The sequence below is a fragment of the Anarhichas minor genome, unplaced genomic scaffold (assembly GCF_050575085.1).
Source record: "Anarhichas minor isolate MPS153535 unplaced genomic scaffold, ASM5057508v1 ptg000136l, whole genome shotgun sequence".
Lineage (NCBI taxonomy): Eukaryota > Metazoa > Chordata > Actinopteri > Perciformes > Anarhichadidae > Anarhichas > Anarhichas minor.
The window spans coordinates 13,560,365-13,583,505 of record NW_027466582.1 but is presented as its reverse complement, the minus strand read 5'-3'; the positions used below and the strand labels follow the sequence as shown (position 1 = coordinate 13,583,505).

General features: G+C 38.9%; 1 protein-coding gene across 1 annotated transcript in view; it reads right to left on the bottom strand.

Moving 5' to 3' along the window:
• The window catches only part of LOC142942102 (exostosin-1), a 341,430-nt gene that overhangs the window by 38,228 nt on the left and 280,061 nt on the right, over positions 1-23,141 (bottom strand). Inside the window, exons 4-5 of the mRNA XM_076084296.1 lie at positions 5,729-5,822; positions 540-647 (exon numbers count right to left, since the gene is read on the bottom strand). Coding sequence (XP_075940411.1) covers positions 540-647; positions 5,729-5,822 — 202 coding nt within the window. The remainder of the gene's footprint in view (positions 1-539; positions 648-5,728; positions 5,823-23,141) is intronic.

The window sequence follows — 23,141 nt, the reverse complement described above, 5'->3', positions numbered from 1 at the left end:
AGAAACGCTCACACCGGCGTGAGTGAGTCCTGGTGAGTCCTCGCCTCGGTTTACACAGAAGTTTACATGGAAGTAGCCCGCTACCTTCTTTGCAACGGCAGCGCTACACATTAAAATGGCCGCAGTTCTGACCATCCTGCCTCTTTGATTGAATGTCCGTTCCACTTCGGTACTATTTCTATGATTTGCCCTCTTTGTCCAGTTTACCTATTGGTGGCTTTTCCTAACCTGCATCAAGGGTTCGAAATACCTGGGAGCTACAGCGCGATCAGCTTGTCAAAGTGTGTGTTTTTTGGCGCATATCAATTTGTTGTCAACAACTATGACTGCCAATTTGGCGTCTGATAAACACAATGCTGCCTCTTCCTGCAGTGAATATGCACGCGTGGGGGCCCACTCAATGCACATTGCGCAGCATACGCTGTTCCATCCACATACCTTCTGTGACCGTATGATATAAAAAGCAATCTGCATCCCTCTTTGTCTCTTCTTTGCATGCTCTTTCCTTGCTGTAAAACCCATTCGTTCATGCTTTTTACCTGTAACAGAAGTCTCTCATCTCCAATGATGGCGGCTTTCCTCCAGTCGATGACTTCAGAGAAGGGAAGCTCCCAGCCGTTGCTCAGAATAACCGGGATGCAAGCCGCCTGTTAGAGAGAGAGAAGTGAGAGAAAAAGTGGAGTTGAATAAACAATAGTGGGCAGGAAACAATCTTTACATAACATCATTTAGGGGTAGTCAAACATAGTCAGTGTTCACATTAATACAACTATTTTTAATGATGATGAACCCAACCTTCTGTCCTTGTGTACTTGTTTTAGGGACATATTTTGTGTACAGTGTTAATTTGTACTGGATGTTATAGATATTAACAAATGGTGTTTTTCTGTCAGAGGATTGTTTTGCCTCAAAGAAGAAATAAAACGCTCTCTGTTGAGATGTTTTCACAGCTTGAGAAAGAGGGAGAGAAATCCCAGTAACACATGAAGTCTAACCAGAAGTTGAAAGCAGAGCACTGGGAGGGATCAATTTCCCCTCCACAGAGGGATTCATCCTCTTAGGTAGTTTCTCTCTGACGAGACTCTTTCAACATTTTCCAAGTGAGAGTTTTGCAGAAACAAACAGAGTTGCCAAAAGATTAAGGACAAGTGTTTTTTTTTTCGTTTTTTTAATTTTCCCTGCATGCATCAATATTTCATTAATGTGATTTAATTCATCGGGCTTCATTTCCCACATGATCCCCTATGTGTTGCTGTACAGTTATTTTACCATGAGGCTTTTGAAAGTGTTCTTCATTCGTGCATAGCAGTTGATTGTGCACTCTGCTGCACTATTACACTGTGTACTTATTCAACTGGAAAATATGCAGTTTTCTGGATAATTTCTTCCACTATCTCATATTTCACGCCTCATCTATGTCTATCTGGTACTTTCTATCTGGTGTACTTTCATTGAATTCTCAGTTTAAGTTGTATAAAAGATATTCAATTAATGGGAATAAGTCAAAGCTTTTTACATATCTACAACAACAAGTTGTAGAGTTGATGGTGCTGAACAGTAAAAGTATATAAAAAAGAAAATGGGCAAGTTTGTAAAGCAATGGTTTTACTTTTTTAACCCTCGAATGGTGGGAAAGAGGAATGGGTAACACTCTCTGTAACGCCCTCTTCTATAATGCATTATAATCTGCTTATAACACTGTATAATTAAAGCTTCATAATGCTTTATAACAATAATAATAACATGTTACAAAGCATTTTTAAATGGTACATATAAGGTCAAGTATTTTGTAAGCAATGTGATTATAAGAAACTGAGTCATTGTTCGCTCTAAGTAAAGTAAAACATTAATTTACAATGCTTTGTGCATTGTTCTTACATACATTATTTTGTTTTTACTTTCCTTCAAGCAAACAACAACCACTAAGAGTAACTTATAATCAAATTTAATGCATTATAAGTATGCCAGTTCAAACCTGAGCTCTGACCTTTAAACATGTATAGCCAGTATATCAAGGTTTAATGAAGGGTTTACAACACACTATAACGTAGCTGTTAGCATGATTTAGGACATTTTAAGTCAGATATAAGAAATAAAGAACCTATTTCCTTTGAAGCTGTTAAATAACTTCTCTTTGAATTGGAGGCATGCCAATTTATCTCTCAGTGTGTTTAAACCATTACTTGGAATTTAATTAAGAGTCTTAATCTATAGTGTTTATGCTGTTATAACTTGTTGTGTTACATGTATGCTCTTATTTCATACTTTTGATCTGTGCTTTATGTGCTTTGTTGTGAAATTCACATTTTTATTTTGGATCTAATTCCTTGAAATATATGTTAACTGTTTTGAAACTTTTGTTTGTGGCTGCTGTTTCGGTTAGGACATTCATGTAAATTATATTTTTAATTTCAGTGAGGCCCGTTGGAGTTTATTAAAGCCATATTTATGGCTATCACTGGCAGTCACTCTGATGAACACTTAATCATACAGAAACAAATCTGCATGCAATAATCCGGTACTTATAAATTCTAAATTTATAGGTACCATAAAAATTCTAAATATATATATTCCACCTACCTCATGTACATAAAGTATCCTGTGACAATCTTTCTATATTCATTCAAGCATCCTTGCACTCTGCATCATTGCACTTTTATCTCCATTTCATTGTCGCTGTTTTATGTTCACATATATATACTTTGTGAATATATTTATATGTGTAAATAGTTGTTAAATGTTTATGCTTGCCTTTGTATACTTTGTTCTCCTTGTTTTCGTTTATTTTTCTATTTCTGTGTATCTACGTTGAGAGCAACGGAAAAAACAGAATCAAATTCCTTGTATGTATATGTATACAAGGCCATGAAGCTGATTCTGATATATATATATATATAGATATATATATATATATACTGTATATATAAAATGTATAATGTATTTGTCGATAACTACATCTCGTGATTTGTTCTTATTATCACATACAATTTTCTACAGTGTTATCATAAAAACACGTGAAATTCATGTCTTTAATTAGTCAAAAAACAAAACACATGAGAAAAATGGTTTCACATGTAGGGGTGTAAGAACACATTGATATAGTTAAGTATGATGGTATTGTGTTTTGTGGGAGTGACTCCCTAGTTTACATGCAAAGATGTGTGGCTCAGACTGCACAAAAGTAGTGCTATGATGTTGGATGTTGCAGGGACTGTGATGAATGCAAATACAGATCCCACTGTTCTGATTGGATAAAGAGTAAACTTTTTTACTCAAATGTTATGCATTTGGTAGTGGGTTCTTTATACTATGAAAGTTTCCCTAAAATTAGATTAAAAAAAAAAGAAGCAATATATCACGCTTGCTCACATTATCGCAAAACAATTGCAATATGTGGCAATATATATTGAATTCTAGCCCCCGTATCATGATACGTATCATATCATCAGAGTCTTGCCAATACGCGGCCCTATTCACATGTAATATTGAATATGAAATTGATATTTTCAAATATGCTGTTTAAAATATCACATTCAGGACATATCATGTGTGATAAACACATTTAAAATATAATAAATTCACATTTGATTTTTTAATGAGGAATATATTTAAAGACTAGTCACATGAGCAGTCATAGTTGTTAACAAATACATTCATAAACACCTCATATTATATTCATGAATATTATTGTTCATTACATACTGCTTATAAATGCTACTAATGAGAGAAGAGATAATCAGGACTGATGGGGAGTGATCATAGTCCTGCTTTGAGTTCAGGATGTCACGCATGTCAAATGGGATACATGGGATATATTCACTTTAATGGCATACTGTATGGTATGATTCATCTGTGAGTCCTCAAGTAGAGCAGAGCGTGGGACAGAACAATTCAATAAGTCTGGTATTTTCATTTAAAGTTCAAGTTCGACTGGATTCTCAATCAAGTGAACCTGAGAGATTAAAGGAGATTCACAAAATGCCGAGTGCATGATCAGTGACCTGTCACTGGTGTGATTAGTCTGCCTTTGTGAGATGACTTTTTCTTTTCTTGTCTTTTCTCACTGTCATCCTCTTACATGTCCTCTAAATGTTGATTAGCATTACCTTTGCAGAGAGGACTTATTTTCCTCTTTTTGTTGTCTTTTCTTTTCCTCTATTCTGGTCTGATTTGCTAAAAAAGAATCCATTAAAATAATTGGCTTGCATTTAATTACTTAATTACTTTAAGTACTGCCCATTTTTTTCTGCCAATCATTCTACCTATTGCTTTGTGCTTCTTGTCTTAAAAAAAAACAACCTTTTCTAATGAAACCACAAAGTTCATCCTCCACTTGCTCATTACTTTTGACCAAAAACAGTGAACACTATATGGTCACAAAAATGCCAAATGCAGACTACATAGAGGATGATGGCACCTTGTCTTGTTTGTGCTGTTAAATTTATAACCTGTCCATAGACTGCAGGTCAAAATTTGCCTTTTGATTTATTGTCCCTAATAAACAAATAGTTATGTAAAGTAACAGCTCTATAATAAAAACTTTTAATACACAATACTCCAAGCTGATCTACTTACTTTTCCTGCTAAATGGAGAAATCAGTTAGAAGTACTTTCAAAGTGCTGAGTAAAACATGCATATCACATCCTTCCAGCTCTTCCTCAATGTGGCTCGAAGGCGGAGGCAAGCGCAACATATTTCATTCCTAACCGGCAGAGTGTGGAGCATGTCATCAACAGAATATTTAATTAGAAAGTGTGGAATAACGAGAACAAAGTAAACAACACAGCCAGGGGCAGACGCAGGATAGAGTTTGATACTTAATGTCAAAACAACAGAGAGACAGAAAGTAACAAGGTGCTGATGGAAGATGAACACATCTGGGGTCTGAAGACGTTTCTCTTCTCTGTGATCTGTGTATCTGCAGAAACAGGCCTTTTCTGTGGCAAGTGGATGACAGATTGTCAATAATAATAAGATCAACTGTTGCTGAGAGGAGGACGAGGAACTCTGATTTGTTGAAGTGCCTCAGCTGGAGCTCAACAAGCTGTCGGATACATGGATGTATAAAAAGAACAGGAAACAGCGTTGGAGACGTTGCCCCGTTACAAAAATAACTACGATTTTTAGTTTCAAGCTGCGGTGTAACGGACAGTTGTTGATCCGTAATCCGTATGGATCCCCCTCACGGTTCACATGTAATCTCGTAAAATGTAGTTTTGGTGAGAAACTTGAATAAATCCAGTTGTTTGAAGGAGATGTTTTCACACCCATATAAATAGATATTAGAGATGAAGCGGCAAAAAAAAACATGATCAGGGATCTCTAAAAGTTATATTTGCTGCCTTTTTTTCTTTTGTGCTGATGCGACCTGTGATCCAAACCGGGACTCTGATCCGTGATATGATTCGTACCGTAAGTTTTATGATCCGTTGCACCACTACTTTCAAGGGATTATAAACTAAGGAAAACACTCATTAATATTATATTTAATTTCTGCCAAAAGATCCCCCTAAATGCAACACACTGGACCTTTAAGGCGTCAGTATGCTTAAAACAAAGTGCATCTCAGACTGTCTAACAGAGCCTTTACATAGGCTCATATAACAAATGATACGACATTGTGCACACGCACACTCACACACAGACTCACACACACAGACATACAGTATGCAGTCACATAACCCAAAGAAGCAAAAATACACATAATGTATATACACCCACACACACCTGCAGTGCCTCCAGAAAGCGGAAGGATCCAAGACGTCGGCCCCGGGGCACCAGGCAGAAACTGGAGTTATGAAGCAGCTCCTGGTAGTCAAACCTACACAAACATAGATATAAAAAAAATCTGGTTAGAGGATGAGGGAAGGAAACCTGGTCAAACAAAAGAATAAGAAAAACTAACAAAACATACTAAAGTAAGGTGTTTGTTTTCCCTCGTGAATGAGCTGCTCTAATGGGTAATATGAGGGTAAATAAAGACTATTTACCTCTATTTCAGAAAAAAAGACGAAGACAGGATGATAGAGAGAGAGAGAGAAAGAGAGAGCAGAGGATAGTCAAACCTCCACAAAATAACTCTTGAGCTTTTATGCCTTTTTGTAATTTCTTAGCATTTTCAGGAAGCTTCTAGCTTCTAGAAGACAGAGCGGTAGCTTCAGCACTTACACAGCTGATAAATAATGATATGTGCTGGAGAAAGAAAAAAGCAATCCACACCAGTGGCCCTTAACACATCTCGTCTGATCAAGATATGTGAAGAGAGAATCCTCCACGCAGGGTTACCTTTAGTGAGGGTTTCACTAAACTATTGATCTGATAGCATGGTGTGTCTTCTCCGGGAGGTGAGATGAAGGTGAAGGCCGATACTTAAATTCTACTGGCAAAATTATGTCAGTGCGAGTTAGCAAACCTTTAAGGCAGGGTGAGGCAGGTATCAGTGAAGGGTTGGCAGATTTTGAGTGATTTTGTCAAGTATCATATACTCCCTGCATCTTCCTCCTTCTAGCAGCAGCTTGAAATACCTTGGATTAACAGCAGTAACAATAGATGTCAGCTGTGATGAACCTGTCCTTTCTATTTAGAGGATCAGCGAGTAGAATTATACCTCCAAGAACTCAGGGATTCACAACATGTACTTTTACCTTATTCTTCTCTTTGATAACATAATCGCCGCATAGATGCGCGGTACGAAGCTTATCACATCTGCAGGGGGGCAGAGAGTAAGTGGTGGATGTAAAAGGAACCATGTCCAAACCACAACCTCTAAAATCTGGGGTCCCACAGGGAAGCTTTTTAGGTCCACTTTTCTTTCTGATGATTCAGCTCTCCTAGTCTGTTTTCATGATGAATTACAAGAAAAATGACTTAGTTCAGTCCACAAAGTTAGCACCCGGTTAGCAGAAAACAAGCTGTCATTTTGGCAAAACAGAGTCAATTTAAGTCAAATGCAAAACGAAAGACGTTTCCTGGATTCGGAGTGGTAGTAGATGACTTTGAAGTTACAGCCAAGGAATCTGTTATGTACTTATGTTGTATATTAGACAACAAACTATCTGGTGAGAGAATGGCATTAAACATTCTCTCAAAAGGTCAGTCAAAAAATCGAAATTCTTGCTCGAATATCCACTTTAATAGTCAGAAATGCTCTTGATCTCCTTTTATTAAGCCTGCACTTCATGGTATACTAGCATCCCTAAGACAGACCTGCAAAACAAACTAGATTAGGTTAATTCTTTACCTCCATGTCCATGCCCAAACACATTTTTCCCTGTTCATTTTATCAGCCTTGAGAGAGAGTATCATTCATCAAAATGTATAACTTTTATAGCTGTGAAAAATGTGGTATCCAAATATTTATGAATTTATTTTTCTTGGGTTAGAGATGTCCACAGTTATCCAACTAGAGGGAGCACCACTGATTGTGTGCCACTTCAGATTCAAAAGCAGAATGGGTATTCAGCAGCAGTTATGTGGAATGCGTTACCTGCGAGTCTTAATTAAGATGATAAGTTCTGTTGAAAAATATTGAAAAGGAGATGGCTGCCTTATAAAAACTCTCTGATCGTAGGACTGTTCCATGCTCTCCTCAAACTTTTTCAACTAACTAGTCAAGAGTTAAGTCACTTCTGCCTGTGACTTTAAAGCTGTATGTGTGTGTGGGTGTGGGTGTGTGTATGGGTGTGTGTGTGTGTGTGATGATCTCAGGGCTGGCCTGAGGAGATTTCAGATTGCAGCCTAATCTGTCTGGGGATCAACTGTCCCCACAACCTCACCACTAGACACCTGTGTGTGTGTGTTTTAGGTGTGTGTAGGTGTGTGTGTGTGTGTGTGTGTGTGTGTGTGCATGTGTCCACCAGCCTGGAAAGCCTGCCTCTACAATGTGTGTGTCTGTGTATGATAAGTCTTTGTGATGAGAGAACGTCTGGCATATCACTTACTGTCACTGCACCTGTGTATCTTTTTATCTGTGTGTGTGTGTGTGTGTGTGTGTGTGTGTGTGTGTGTGTGTGTGTGTGTGTGTGTGTGTGGAGGGGAAAGAGGATGAGAGCAAAATAAGATGTCAGGTGCCCAGTTTGTCGGCCAAAGACAAGGTCATTCTAACCGCCGCTGAGACACAGAGAGCCTGTCGTCACATATAAAGATGGTTATTTGGGAACAACAACACATGACTGGTTTGACTACAATTAAATCTTCACCACACGGTTCCCCTGTTTCATGGTTCGATGACAAAATCCCATTTATGTGACCCTGAGTTTTTGTGATGTCATCTTTATCTCAAATGAAAGATCCTGGGAACATGAAGTAGAGCTGCTTTGTCCTGGGCTGCCGCCCGTACCCGTATTCTGGAATACTGAGCACTCAAGGGCCCTTTGCGCATACGTGATACTGAGCTGGACTCGGCACCGATGGGATTGTCCCCTAGGTATGGATGGACCAGAGCCTCTAAGTGAACCAAAAACAAGAAACTACAAGGCCAATGAACCTGACAGGAATTATGCATCTTTAACATATTGTCCCTCATAAGTTTTTCAAACTATCTAGTTACAAACAAGTGATCTACTAAATCTGATTGCAATATTAAAACGTAGAGGTGTGTTGAATTTCGAAGGACCTATTTGCAGAAGTGGAATATAATACTAATAACTATTTCCATGAATGTATAATCACCCTTCACATCTACATAAGGAGAGGTTCCCCGTCATGGAGTCCACCATGTTGTACTGACATGTTCCAACTGCCGAGGAGCTTCCAAGACTCTCTGGTCCACGGTGCCACAAGTTTTTGCCATGTCTTGGGCATTGTTTGATTCAGCTGTCACAGCAGCCTCATCATGCCTGTGTTTCCTGGTATTCTTGCCCAGTGCAGCATTCCCATGTGTAGGTGTTACCTCCCAGGGATCCTTTCAAGTATTGCCGGCTTCTACATCTCCAGGAAAAAACATAGCTTCCTGCCTATTCTGGTCAAGACGTGACATGGCAACAAATGCTGCACAGCATTACTTATAGTGCAGGGAGCAGCTTGGTGGCAGTGTATGCTGTCTTTTTGTTTTTTGTATTGGTCTCAATTATTTTCTTAACCACTGTTTTCAGCAATAAAAAAAAAAGTAATCAAACTTAAATTATGTAATTCACAGTTTTTGAACGATATGTAAAGACAAAGAGTAAGATCTTCAATTAATGTCATGACAGTAGTTAAAGAAGACCAAACAAACTTAGTCATATTTAGTTACATTTTAGGTATTTATCTGTATCTAAATTGTAAAACCGTACCTATTATTGTGTCACAAAGTATTGCATTAAAGTCTGCCTTAAATTGGTCCTGTGGTAACAGCCACGGTCTGAAGACATCACCTGCAGAAATATCTAGGATTAGAACGGCTCACTGCATTTGTTGACCCAACATGTCAGTGTATAGACAGGGCTCTTAACCGCCGCTATTTTTCTTGTCAACTCACTCTCCACCCACTGCGTTTGAAATTGAAAAGGTCAGTGATCAATGTCAAGGACAAGTCAGTGCTTTTGCCAGGGCTTGATATACTGGGGGAGTAGATCCCATGAGAAACTGGGACACCCCAGCTTGTTGAAGAGGGAATCCCAGGATGTCCCGAGAGGAGCTGGAGAGACATCCTGCACTGAAGAAACAGGACATATCCAGGCTGCTCAGCAAGGTGTGTTGCCACCATCACCCTGACACAGATAACAGTAACAAAATGCTCCAAACCATTTGACTAAAGTGCTCCAATAAACTGTTGTTTGTGGATTCCTTTCAGTATCAAAATGAATCAGATGTATGTACAGAAAAGGGATAAAACTGAGGGAAAAAAGGTGGCGAACAGGAGAGGTAAGCATTAAAGAAATAGGAGACACTGCAGTTTGAGTCCAAGTCAGATATTGGAGCCTCACTCCTCTCACTGGCTGATCCTCTCAGAGCACATTTTCTCAACTCATTTATCTGTCATCATGCTTTACCTCAGCCACCTGCCTCAGTCATGGCAGTGAAGGAAGTACGGAGGGTGTTTCGCCTCTTTTTGTTCTTACACCTATGTGCATTCATTGTCTGTTTTTTCAAGCGCATGTGAGTATGGGTTTATCCATCTATGGAAACGTTTTGAGCATGTGCCAGCACTGCATGTGGGATCCCTTCATTTGTCGAAATAGATGTGTACAGTATGTATATGTGTGTATAGAAAACATTGTCACTCACAACTCTGTCAAATAAAGATGTTTGGTTGGTGGCCCTACTCTTCAAACTGTGACGCTCTATGTACCTCTCTAGCGTCAGTTTTGGATTATGTCAGGGACGGCGTGTCAGTTTTTACACTCGTTATATGCATAGCGTCTTTTCAAAATAAACTACGTAGGTTTACTTCGTTTTTAGAATTACTAATGCAACAAAAGTACTTGGTTAGGTTCAGGAAACAAAACTTTAGGATAAGGAAAAGATTGTGGTTTGGGTTAAAATGAGTATATGTTATGTAACTACAGTTAGTTAAGTCTGGAAATGACATACCAAAATACAAAAATTCAGACTAAAATTTGTCAACTTTGAATTGGTTTCACAACGGACAAGAACAGCAGTCCTCACCTTCCACCAGCCCAGACTTTTCTGTGCTCTTTATTGCTCTGACCGTCCAATAATAAAGCAGATGAGTTGACATTAGAGTTAGTCGAAAGCCCGGTGCGTTTCATACAGATGCTCAATTGGACCTCGGTGCGTCGGTATCAGACACAAAGTGGCACTGACCATATATGAAATGTACAGAGCTCATCGTTTTCTTTTTATTCTCAACCAATAACCCAGGATTCTATCTGTCTATTTTGTATATTAAAAAACAAAATCAGATCATAAGTAGCCACCCAAACAAATGATCCTTCTGTGTAGTTTGTCCCATTTTTACTTGCATAAGTTCTGGTGCACAATGAGCCTTGTATCTGCAATTTACCAGTATTTGATTGCAGCAGGACACACAACAACTTTTGTATGCATGGGGAAAACAAATCTGCGTGAAAATAATCTTAAACTAATCTGGTAGTAATTCCTTTTTTAAAGAGAGTAGTATACGTAGAGACTATGGGTCTGGAACAAAGTATTTTTCTCTGTTTGTGTGCATGAAACAGACAGTGAGACAGACAAGAGAAAGACAAGAGTTGGATGGTACCCAGTAAGAAGGAATTAAAAATCAATATCTGCCACAGAGAATCACTCAGAACATTTTAGCTGAAAAACAAAACAAATCGTGTCGCTCACTATAAAGTAAATGGGTTCTCTCAGCACAGACACTAAAGAGTTTCAGGAGTGAGGGATCGATTTGTAGCCTTACAGAGTAGACCCTAAGGTCTGGTTTACACGAGTGAAAAATATGTTTTTATATCTGAGGAGAAAAGCCAAAAACCACAAAATATCCCACACCAAAGTAATACAGTGTGAGAGCTCTCCTTACGGACACATTACATGACATACAGCTCTGTGTAGCAGTCGGTTGTTTATTGTCTGAGTCAGATTGTATTTGAAAAGTTTATCTTTTAGTCAGCAAATGTTCTCAACATCATCTTCAAGGCAAAGTAAAGTGGAAGAAAAAAAGCAGCAATATGCAGAGCGGGGGGGGGGGGGGGGGGGGGGATTATAAAGCGCACACGCACTTAAGCTCTGCCGACACTCTCACTCTCCGTCATTGGAAACTGTTTGGAGAAGGGCAAGCGCTTTAAAAAAATATCTGGCAGGTGATTGGATGACCTTCAATGAAAAAATACTTTCCAGTTCTGATATAACGGATGCTATTGCAGCATTTACACTTACCTCTTCAGGAGCCGCCATTTTTAACAATGCCTGTAGCTGCCAGTGGCTCCTTACAGGACGCTGACTGGTGTGATGTGTGAATCCACGGTTTTTTACAAATGTTTTATGAGGAAGTAAATTCATCGACATTTTAGTTAGGTGCTCAAGGACACAAACAATGTGTTTTGGTGAGAAAAACTGAATGTAAACAGAGACTTTGTTCACACGATGAACAACACAGGGTGCCTTTAATACATCTTGAGGAACGGCAAAATTTTGTCCGTGTATCTAAAACGGTCAAACCACACACTCTTTCATCCATTTCTGTTAAAAAATTAAAAGCAGATTCTGATGTCTACTTAGTCTTTGATCAAATATTTGCTGATCTGAACTGTGTTACATAACACAGATCTTATACAGCTGCACACCAGAAAATATTTGCCTCAGACAGATATTTGCCTGTAAGTAAAGGGATACAGAGGACATTTTAAAATAACAACAGATGTGATAGATGACACATAAATTCAGGTACCAATGTATTTTCTGACTCGTATAGTATAGTATATAACTAGTATATTTAGGATGATTCTGATTCACTGTCATACGGTGGTAATAGCAAAATTGTCTGTTGCTCACGTGTCATGAATCCGGCGGTAATTTTGCGTGCACACTAAGTTTGAGCGCAGAGTATAAGAGCATTGCTATGCAGACATTAGTGCACGAGGCCCAATGATCCTGTAAGCAGGACAGTTATCTAACTTTACTAACGTCTGGGGATCCCTGGCTCCAAACATTTATCATTATAAAGGCAGTGTACTGTGTAAACTATAAATGGCATCGGCAGTAATTACTTTAAAAAGGCACCTCACACACACACACACACACACACACACACACACACACATTCAGACAAAAAAAGTAAAGTCCCTCTTGGTGTAATTGTTCAGAGTGTGTGAAGCCTCACATGAATCGTGTGGACCCATTAATTATAATAAAGTCACACACACGGATGTCCTTGAAGAGCAACATAATGTTTGTTCATAAAAGAGCAAACGGGGCTTGAATGTTGCTCACTTGTGCAATTTACAAGACAAGGGAAATAAATTGAACATCTCGATCCCTTCAGTGGGAAATTGTTTCCTTAGAACAGTTGAAAAATAAAGAGGGAAAAATGAGCAAAGGTGATTCAAAGAGCATTAAAAAAAGAATCCACAGCAGGCAAGAGTGGGAGATGAATCTCTAGAGGTAATCTGGTCACATAATCAGGCTCCAAGGTCTTTGAACGCACCACAAACTTGAGAGCATTTTACCCAACTGTCTTTTGAAATTACATCATCAGAAGAACATATTTAAAACACAAGGGAATGACTTACTCACTAAGTTACAATTGTGGGCAGTCAGAAGTGGAAAACAAAAGTTCAAAATCCTACTTGAGATTTGACTTAAACTCACTTTTATATCCAAAGTCACGGCCATTTGTCTGTCACTTAAAGGGTTGCTGAGTCAACACTAAATATGTTCAATAATGTCCAGTTGAATCACTGCAGGGCCTATCAGATTACATTAGGAACATAGAGCAAAGAGTGTGAATATATCTGAACACAATCTTTAAAATGAATGTCCCCTTTAATTTCAACTGCTTAAAATTGCAATAAAATAAAATAAAAGGAAGAATATAAACTCAATCCCTAAAGATGTGTGCGCTGGGCGGCTATATCATGTGTCACAGTGTGTGTGAGCATTGAGCCAACTCAGAACAGTAACTTGTATTTATGCAATTTTCCCTCATTGACTCCTCAAATTGGTCGTCTCCTGTGTGTGTGTTTGTTTCTAAAGTGTTGATTTGGGCAAACTGCTGCAGATTCACATCAGTAATATAATTTCCTCGTTGGCTGAACTGCGTAACTTTACATGCAGCGAATTAGTGTCAAATGACTTACTACTAATATAATATTGCAGCGTAGTAAAAGTCTACTGCTTTTTGGAGAGACAGTAGTCTGCTAATTAACAATCGCTTTAACATCAGTGCACTATATGCCTGGCACATTAAGCTGTTAAAGCAAACATGTTGGCAAACGATTGACTTTCGCGAAAGTGACACAAAGCAAGACAAGCATATATTTGGAGTCTTTCCACCTGACAAAGATAAGTCAAACATTCACTCTGCTTTCTGCTCTCATTCTCAACAATCAAAAAGTGACATTCTCTGTTCAACAAGCTCTAGTTAAGGAAATGTGGGTGCTCCACGGGTATACACATCAACACTAACACAAATTTGGTCTTTTTTTCTACAGTTTTCTACAGTTCTCAGCTGAGGACCTAAAACAACATACTTATTCTGAATATACAACGTAGCCTTTAAGTTGTTAAATGTCCAAATGACAATATTGAATGTCCATCTTAGTTTGAGCAATTTACTAGTTTAAGTTTGTAGTCCAATTACATGTGAGAGTCAAACGGAACTTCCATGACGAACGCAGACCGGTGTTGCACATGGTCATTAAGGGCAGCTGGTTTAGTCAGCATGATGTAGACTCACTGTTGGGGCAGGGGGGGTGTAACCCACTTCCAATCCCCGCAATTTGGTTTTGAGGTATCACTCCATATGCATTGGACTTGGGCCTCTGTGGCACAGAAGTGAGGGAAGGAGTTAGTGGAAATTAAAATGCAAAGTACAGTGAAGAAACACATGAGAAGGAATTTCTCCTTGGTGTCCTAACTCAGGACACCAAGGAGAAATGTTTCACTCTCTTTGAATTACTAAAACAAATCAAAGCGCACAGCTGAGAATCTATCTCATTAAAAAGTTCTTAAAAGAACTGTGGTCAAGGCTTAAAACTGACTGAGGAGAAAAGAGTGAGCGGCCTCAACATCCCATCCAAGTCCGTCAGCACCTGGCTCTTTGGAGTCTGTTGGAAGCTGTTTAAAAACTCGTCAAAGCATCAACACGCCATTTAGTCCACCATCAAAGAGCGTGGCAGGGAACGTGTGTGTGTGTTTAAGAGAGGAGCGGCTATACTTCCTCCACAGTTGGTCTTGTAAATGTGTGTGCCCACATTAGTGCGGAGGCGTGCTCGTGCATTTAAAAGCGCTGCCGTTGTCTCCAATTTGTAGTCAACAAATCACATAACTCAGACGGCATATGGAAAATGTTTGATGCTTTAATGGCTTGTGCTGCAAACAATGGGAAGAAATGGGGGGGGGGGGGGTGTTTGAGTGGAGAGAGCATTAGTGATTTGAAGCTTTCAATTGTGTGTGTGTGTGTGTGTGTGGGTGTTTTTTTTCTTTTTGTAATGACCAAATGTCCTTGCAGGAATAGAAAACATGTGAAAAATCCTCCAAATTGTGGACATTTGAATCAACCAAAGTGGATTCAGGGTTTTGGGTTAAAGAGTTTACTGAGTGCAACACCGTAAGTGATTCTCTGAAAGCTTGCACCGTTATTCCCTTTGGAACAGTTCATTGCGTCTTACCCCTTGTTATGATTTCAAGCTTTCCCCCCTGATTTATAGTGTCTTTTGACTTTATAAGTGTTTGGATGGACCTGAACTAGGTGGCCTGAGATCAGTTGAAGTCAAACCGCGGAGTTTGCATGTAGTCACAAAATATTTCATGTTGATGGCAAGAAAACAAGACAAATAAGGAAAATCACATGATTCTTCGAAAAATGTGGATGTGGAAGAGGGGCTCTTATTGTGATTCCTGTGTCCATTAAATGTTCAAGCTCCCTGTCATGCTCACGAGATTCTGCCTGTCTGTGCATTGTTGTCTATTTCTTCTTCTTGGCATTTTCCTTTGATTAAAAGACCACCGACATCATTTTGATGGCAACAGTGGAGAACATCATCACAATAGCAGGTTTGCATCCAAATGTAGCACAAATTCTTACTGAAATTCCAGAAAATCGCTGAAGGAAAATGCAAATTAAAGCCTGTTTCCACTCACTACCATTATGTGACTATAATGATGTTTTTGTAGAAGTAGTGGGGGCAACAAAATTACGCATTTAAAGAGCGCCAGTCCAACGGTGCAAAACAATGTAAAACACACAATGTAACATGCTATTTTTTGTGAACTGTGTTTTTTGTAAAATGATATCTTCTGTTTGTGTCATGTATTCATTTGAGGAAGGTTACAGTCTCCTCATTGCTCCTCCCGGATCAGTCTTTATTATGCACAAATGCACCAGTTGGGTCAGAGGGGGAATCAGCCTTAAGGACTCAAACAAACCCGGAGTGAAATCAGCCAACGACAAACTGGGAATGCTTGTGTGCGACTCTCCGTAGCATCGCTTTTAACCTTCATATTCAAACAACAGCAGCTCCGGAGGTCTCTGGGAGGGCAGGCCAGGCAGAGGCCGGGGAGCCGAGGAGTCCCGGAGGAGGTTCCTCAAAGTTTATGTTAAACCAAACCACTTGGAAGAGAAAATACCGTTATTATAGAGGTCTGCTCCCGTCAAGTTTCATCAAAATACCAGAAGACATGGCACGACTTCACAGAAACACCGTAGTGTGTGTGTGTGTGTGTGTGTTGGGGGGTTTCAGGGAAGAATAATTTGCATGTTCATTGCTGTGTTGGTGTGTCTTTGAGAGACAGATAGAGAGAGAGAGAGAGAAATTTCCATATTTATCACTGTGTGTATATGTGTGTGTGTGTATGTGTGTACGTAAACATCACAGTTGAGACTGTTCCCTTCTCAGGCTGAGTTGAAACACAGGTCTCTGGGCTGGTATTAAAGCCTAATGTAGCAGACTGATCTGGCTCGGAATATTAATGCACACTCACTAAAACGTAAATGCCGGAAAGGTATCTGTGTGGTTGGAATAAAAAAAAGTTGGGTAGTTGGAATAACAGCTTTGGAGCTGTAGACAGAAGCTAAGTTCCTGGTTCAATATCGGAAATCTCAAAGAAGATTTTAGCTGTGCATCAATCCAATCGCTATAATGTAAAGGTAGCATGAAGCCATGGATCCCACCACGAAGGTAACAAAGCGGATTTTATGTTCCTTCATTACTATGAACGTGGGCACCAGGGTTTATTTTGAGTCAATCACACAAATCTTAAAAACTCAGCAATGCACCGAGTTCGCAGTTGAAAGTAGTCCCTGGCAATTACACTATTTACTCCTGTTTGAGTAAAGTTTGCCAAAAACTACAGAGCTCAGCTGTTGAAGGAAATTACTAAACCTTTTTTTTTTTGTTAATGAAAGTAGCATTCAGTCTTTTAAAGAGTAAAGAGCCATAATCCATAAACACCTTTTAAATTGTAAAAGATATAAGCCAACTCCAATCCTCCAACTCCTAACTCACTACGGCCATGCTGTTCACACCAGAAGTGCCTTTTACTTTTTTGGCTCATATCTTTTTACTTCTTATCATTTTAAGTTTAATTATCACCTACATGCAACAACAATTGCTAAGAGCCAGCTTCTTTATTTCCATTTTTAATTACTTTTATTTGACTTTCTTTGAATTCGCCATGAGCAGCACAGTGTGTCACAATAACCAGAGACTATTCGGCCTTGGGCACATCGAAAAATAATTGAATGGCATCCAATCTCATTCAAGTGGCCTGAACAAGAGATGTTGTCGTCGGGTAGACGTTCTCGCAAAAAAAGAGAAAACGGTAAAAGCTTTCTGCTGTTCAGCCAATCAACTGTGACCTTTCAGGGTCACCGTCCTCTTGCTCCCACAACACCACGGACGGAAATTCCCTTCAAAGTAGAGAAAAGCTGCAAACACTGCATCTTCATTTCTATTTTTTTTTTCAAGCACAAATCAGCAAGTGATGGGTTGACATTTCCAAATCACAGACATGGGTTGTTATTGTGTGCGTTATCAGCGGGTGTGTGTATGTGTGTGTTAGTGTGTGTGTTATCAGAAAGAACGTGAACATAAATGGCAATGTTGTGAGTTGTAAAAGTGTATCAAGATAAGATTGTGTGTTTTTTCTGTTGGCTTAGGTTGTCCACGTGTTTGGTGTGTGTATGAATAAAATGATGAGGATGATGGATGTGACCTTTTCTTTTGTTTTTCCTCAACAGCTTGGGATGCAAGTCTGTAATGAGTGCAATGAAACCCAATTCAGCTAACCGGAGGTTCCAACCAACATTTCTTGGCCACTGAGAGCTTTAAAGGTTCCAATGAGTTGTTATTGAGCAGTATTTGTGTTAATAAACGTTGGGCTTTATGCAAGAACAACTCGTTTTTTAAGTGCATGGTACGAGTGATTTGGGAGAACTTGCAATAAGTCTGCATCTATCCAAGTCTTTCACTAAAGTATATTTTATTAGTTTGAATCAATTTTGAACCCAATATTGGGTTTTCAAACTCAAATTGGTCCTCAAATATCCTCTTTGGCTCCGTAATTTGAATCATAGGCTAATATAATTTATTAATATAGCCTAACGATACCACCATCAATTCAAATTGTCAGCACTCGTTGCACTCATCGATTCATTGGCTTTAGCAGGTCCTTTTCACTCGCCTGCTGACGCTGGTAAAATGATAGACTTTGCTTTACGGATCTCTGAAAGCAGGACTTCAATATAGCACATATGTGTTAGGACTTAATTATGCTAATTTACAATTCTCATGAATGCATGCTCATTTGTGCACAGGTGGGCATGATCACGTTTACGTGCGTCATTGGCACAGTTATCTGAAGTTAGGAGCGGTTGCTGACTCTGAGGTGGTACACTCGCACGTACCCAACGTACCAAATACAAAAATGTTGGCCCAAAGTTTCTATAAATGGGTCCCCTATGTTGTTTGCACGTATCTGGCAAGTTGCAAAATTGTTGTTCCGCAATACAATGCAATCAAATATTTTGGTCGCACTAACTAAGCATTGTTGAACTTCATGGTTATGTACTCACTGCACACAATTAAGGAAGCATCATAGTCTCGGTATAATAAAGAAAAAAGTTGAAACCATAATATTTTTCCGACCCTTATCAAAGTGCTTTGTGCTTAAGGTGGAGGTAACATGCCAAGGCAAAGACTTATGCAGAGGTAAATAGGAAGACTGCTAGCGAATACACAATGAATATTAACAATACAATGACAACAATAAAGCTTTGCAAATGCTCTATAATACTATCACTGCCTGTTGGCGAGCCAGTTGCTCGACAAGGAGTACTGCTTCTCTGAAGCATACAGATACACATACCCTGAAAAAGTGCCACTGCAGGTTTCACAGGGCCAGGATGGTGTGTGTGTGGCAGCAAGTGTGTTAAAGCACTTAACACTCCTGATTCTCTGTTGTGGTTGTTGTTTTTCCCTATCTGCTGTCTGAGACGCAAGCGTAAAGTAGGAATATATGGAACCAAAACATTTACAAAGACATCAATTATTGAAACACAAATTGAAAAGCTACATTACAACAAACTGCAGACTTGAATATGTGCAGAATTTCAGAATGCCCTTTTTACATTTCTGCAGTGCAGTAATACTTCCAGGACTTTTTTTTTTTTACATCTGTCGGATGAGAACCTTGAGCAGCAATGTATGGATTTAAATGTTTTTTAATCATCAGTAGAAGCATTTTAAACGGCCTCCAATGCCTTCCTAAAGAGCCATGTTAATGTTACGTGTAATCTTTCTGTTTTTGAAAAGCAAAATGTGTCAATACGTAGCGAGAAATCACCTTTCATTTTAAATGGTGGCTTTACAATTATGGTATGGACAGTTAACATATCAACAGCACCGAGGACATCAAGGGACAAGGGTTACGTCTTTAAATGTTGTTTTGTCAGTCAAGAAATCCATATTTATAGAACATCGATATAAAACAGAACCAGAGAATGTTTGTTGGCTTACTGGCTTAAACAATTAATCAATTATCAAAATATGGACCACATATGACCACATACTTTTCTGACCATATAGTGTGAGCACCAGTGCCAGCAGAAACAATTCCAGCAACTGACGGGTCGGCCAGGCAGTAAACATGCAGCAGTAAAAGAGTGTTGTTCTGAAAGAGACAAAGCGCCACTAACACCTTCGGCACCAACTTCTTTTTCTTTCTTTTTTTCCCCCCATACTTTATCGTGTGAACTGTATCGCATGGATTAAACCACAACGCTTCAGTTTTATTCAGCATGGCTCCAGTCGCTCTCTACAGAGAGCCCCACTGATGACCGCAGACACACACTATTCACACTCACACATGGTGGAAAAATAAACTCGTGAGGTTACCGTTGGTGCAGGCAGCCAGGAATCAATAATTCTGAATACACGCCACTTAACTCTCGCCGGCTCTGCCTCTAACTCGCTCTGCCTCTCTCTCCACCTCCTGAATAGAAAAGTGAAAAAGAAGAGCAAGCGAGTCAAAGTCATCCTCTAGCCCCCCCACCATGCTGAACATGTCCAAGTCCTCCCTGTTTCCAGAGATAGCGACAGGCATTAAACAACATCGGGCAGGAAATCGGAGATGTAACAACGTCTTCTGCTGCTGAATTATTGAACACTACAAAGGTACCGAACGCGAACACACACTTCAATGCACAAACACACGCTAATATGGAATTTCATGCAGGGACACTGATGATGACTTTTATAAGAGCCGGCCCAGACAGCATGTTATTTTTATCAACTCTCTCTCTCTGTGTCTCTGCATTACTATAACAGAATCAGAAGACAGCTGGTTCTTCAGCATAGCATCAAAACACAATGAAATGAGGTGATGAGTCGTCATCAATACTTTATAATCACGTCAAGGTTTTGGTCTGTTTTTTTAGAGATTTCTGCCCCAACCCCAAAACAATGGATTTGAATGGAATTTGCATCAAAAAATGACAAAAAAGGTTTCCATTATCAGGAGTGGAGATGTAATGAGACCACAAATTTTGTAGTTGATACTAATATAAAATGTTCACGTTTCTCAATTACCCAATTCAATACCAAGGTTAACACACTAAAACAATAAATCCAATGTTATATATAACATATACGATCCGCCTCAAGTTTCTTCCCAAAAAATACATTTAAAGGATTACATTTGAACACATTTTATAACATTATAATTTACCTTCGCCTAAATCTATTTTATTGAATAGGCTTGAACGCATCATAATGTAGCTTAACCTCCGTATGTTAGCTGTTATCTCCGTAATTTAGTCAAGAAGGATTGTGTTGACCGCCGACTGCTAACAGCTAATGTTAACTAGGTTCTCTTCCTGCTGATTTTAACACAGATTAGTTGTTCACAATGTAGCATTATAGTTCCATAGACAACGGGACGACTTACGTCTAAAGCTCCAACCAGATCTCATGGGAAGTTTTACGTGTAATTTTACGCCACGTTATCATTAGAAAGGCTGCAGTTAGGCACAGGCAGCAAAACCAATTGGTTAGGTTCAGTAAGGTTGAGGATTAATTCACAAACATGGCTGTTATAGTTTTCATTGACATACAGTATATGTTTTAAGCACTCAGACACATTTCATTCAGTGAGGTCCCATTCAAAAACATCCATCACGCTCTCTCTCTATCATCGCAGCAGTCTACAATATTGACACTTGTCAAATAGAAATACTCAGTTTTCCCCTATTTATTCACTCTTGATTTTTCACATGATGACCATTACTCATTATCGATAGATGGGAAACACAGATGGTGGAGCCCAAGGCGTGAGATCGAAGGCTGTGCTCTTGTTGGCCGTAGAGTGATTTATACCCAGTGAGTATTTGTATACAGTGTGTGTATGTGTGTGTGTGCTTCCCCTCGACAGACCATCTCCTCAGTGAGGAATGAAAGGCCCGGGATGTCATCAGTTCCCATATTGATTTTCCTGCTCACATGCTTAATTGAAGTTGTTGGGGTATACATAATTGAAGTTGGTTCTCTCAATCTCTCCCTCTCTCTTTTTCTCAAACATTAAAAAGAGAAAAGTCATACCTCTAACTACTCTCCACTCATTTCTTATTTATTTTCAAAAGACAAGTGTTAATGGGGAAGCCTGTGGCTATGTAGTTTTGATAGAGTGGTCGGGTGCATATGTGTGTGTGTCCCTGTCGTGGGAGCATATAAGACTGTATGTAGTTTTTGAGTGAACAACCTGATCTCATGGGAAGGCGTATAAATAGCACACCACTGTTAAGGACATTTCACGTGTAATGTCTACGCATTTTAAGCTTTTAACAGATGCATGGTGGCAAAACGTGCCTAGCGTTGTGAATTCAAACAAAACTACTTGGTTGTGTTTAGTCAATAAAGGTACTTGGTTAGGTTAAGAAAAGACCATGGTTTGGGTTAGAATAAGTAGTTCCAGGGTTATGTGAATAAAGTTATGTACTTAAGTTAAGAAGTCAACTTAAACCGGCACATGTGGATGCACAATTGGAATTTAAAGACATGATTTTGAATTCAACGCTGTTTGAAACTACATCACCTGGCTCCAGAAATTGGCCTGTTATTCACACCCTATTTGGTGACACCAGGCTGGAGTGAACGCTGAAAAGCGAAGCCTGCCGGAGGAGGTGGTGATGAAAGATATGATGACTTGTCTCAAAAATACACTTTATAGACACTTCAATAGCTGGGAAACCAAGTCCCTGTCATTTGAGCCAGAAGCATGTTCAAAAGTATAAATAAAAAAAGTATTGTAATTTAGTATAATTTTTTAGGTACTTGTACCTTACTTGAGTATCTTCTGCTACTTTAAATCTGTACTCCACTGTATTTCAGAGGGAAATATTGTACTTTCTACTCAACTACATGTATTTGACAGCCTTATTTTGGAGATTCAGATTATCTATACAAAATACAATCAACTAATAAATCAGGATGTAGTGTTATAGATTAAGCTGTCCAGAGGTATAAGAGCTACCTAAATCTAGCTCCTCCTTTACCAGTTACCACATTACTGATGCTTACACAATATTGCATCAATAATTATAATTTGATATATATATTATTCTGAAATGGGCTACTCAGCATAATGAGTACTATTACTTGTTGGTCCTTTAACTATATTCTCATGGAAATTAATGAAAATGCCCATTATAGTTAACGGGACACCTAGGTAACGACTTCACATTTGTCTGAACAAGAAACTAAAACCCTCAGAAATCCAATTCATTATTAAACAATACAAATCATCACATTTTAGGAAGCTGTAACCAGAAAATAGTAGGTTTTTTTTCTTGGAAATTAATGCAATTATTATTAGGTTATGAAAATATGTGTCTGTCGATTGACTAATCAATTAGCTGACGAATCATCTCTATTTAGTTTTGGTTTAGTTTGCACTGACATAATTTGATTTTAAGACAGTATATCCTCTAATCTCACATTTGGTTGTATTCAACATCTCTCTACCATACATTGTAAATGAGTGATATGCTTAAATTAAGTCTATT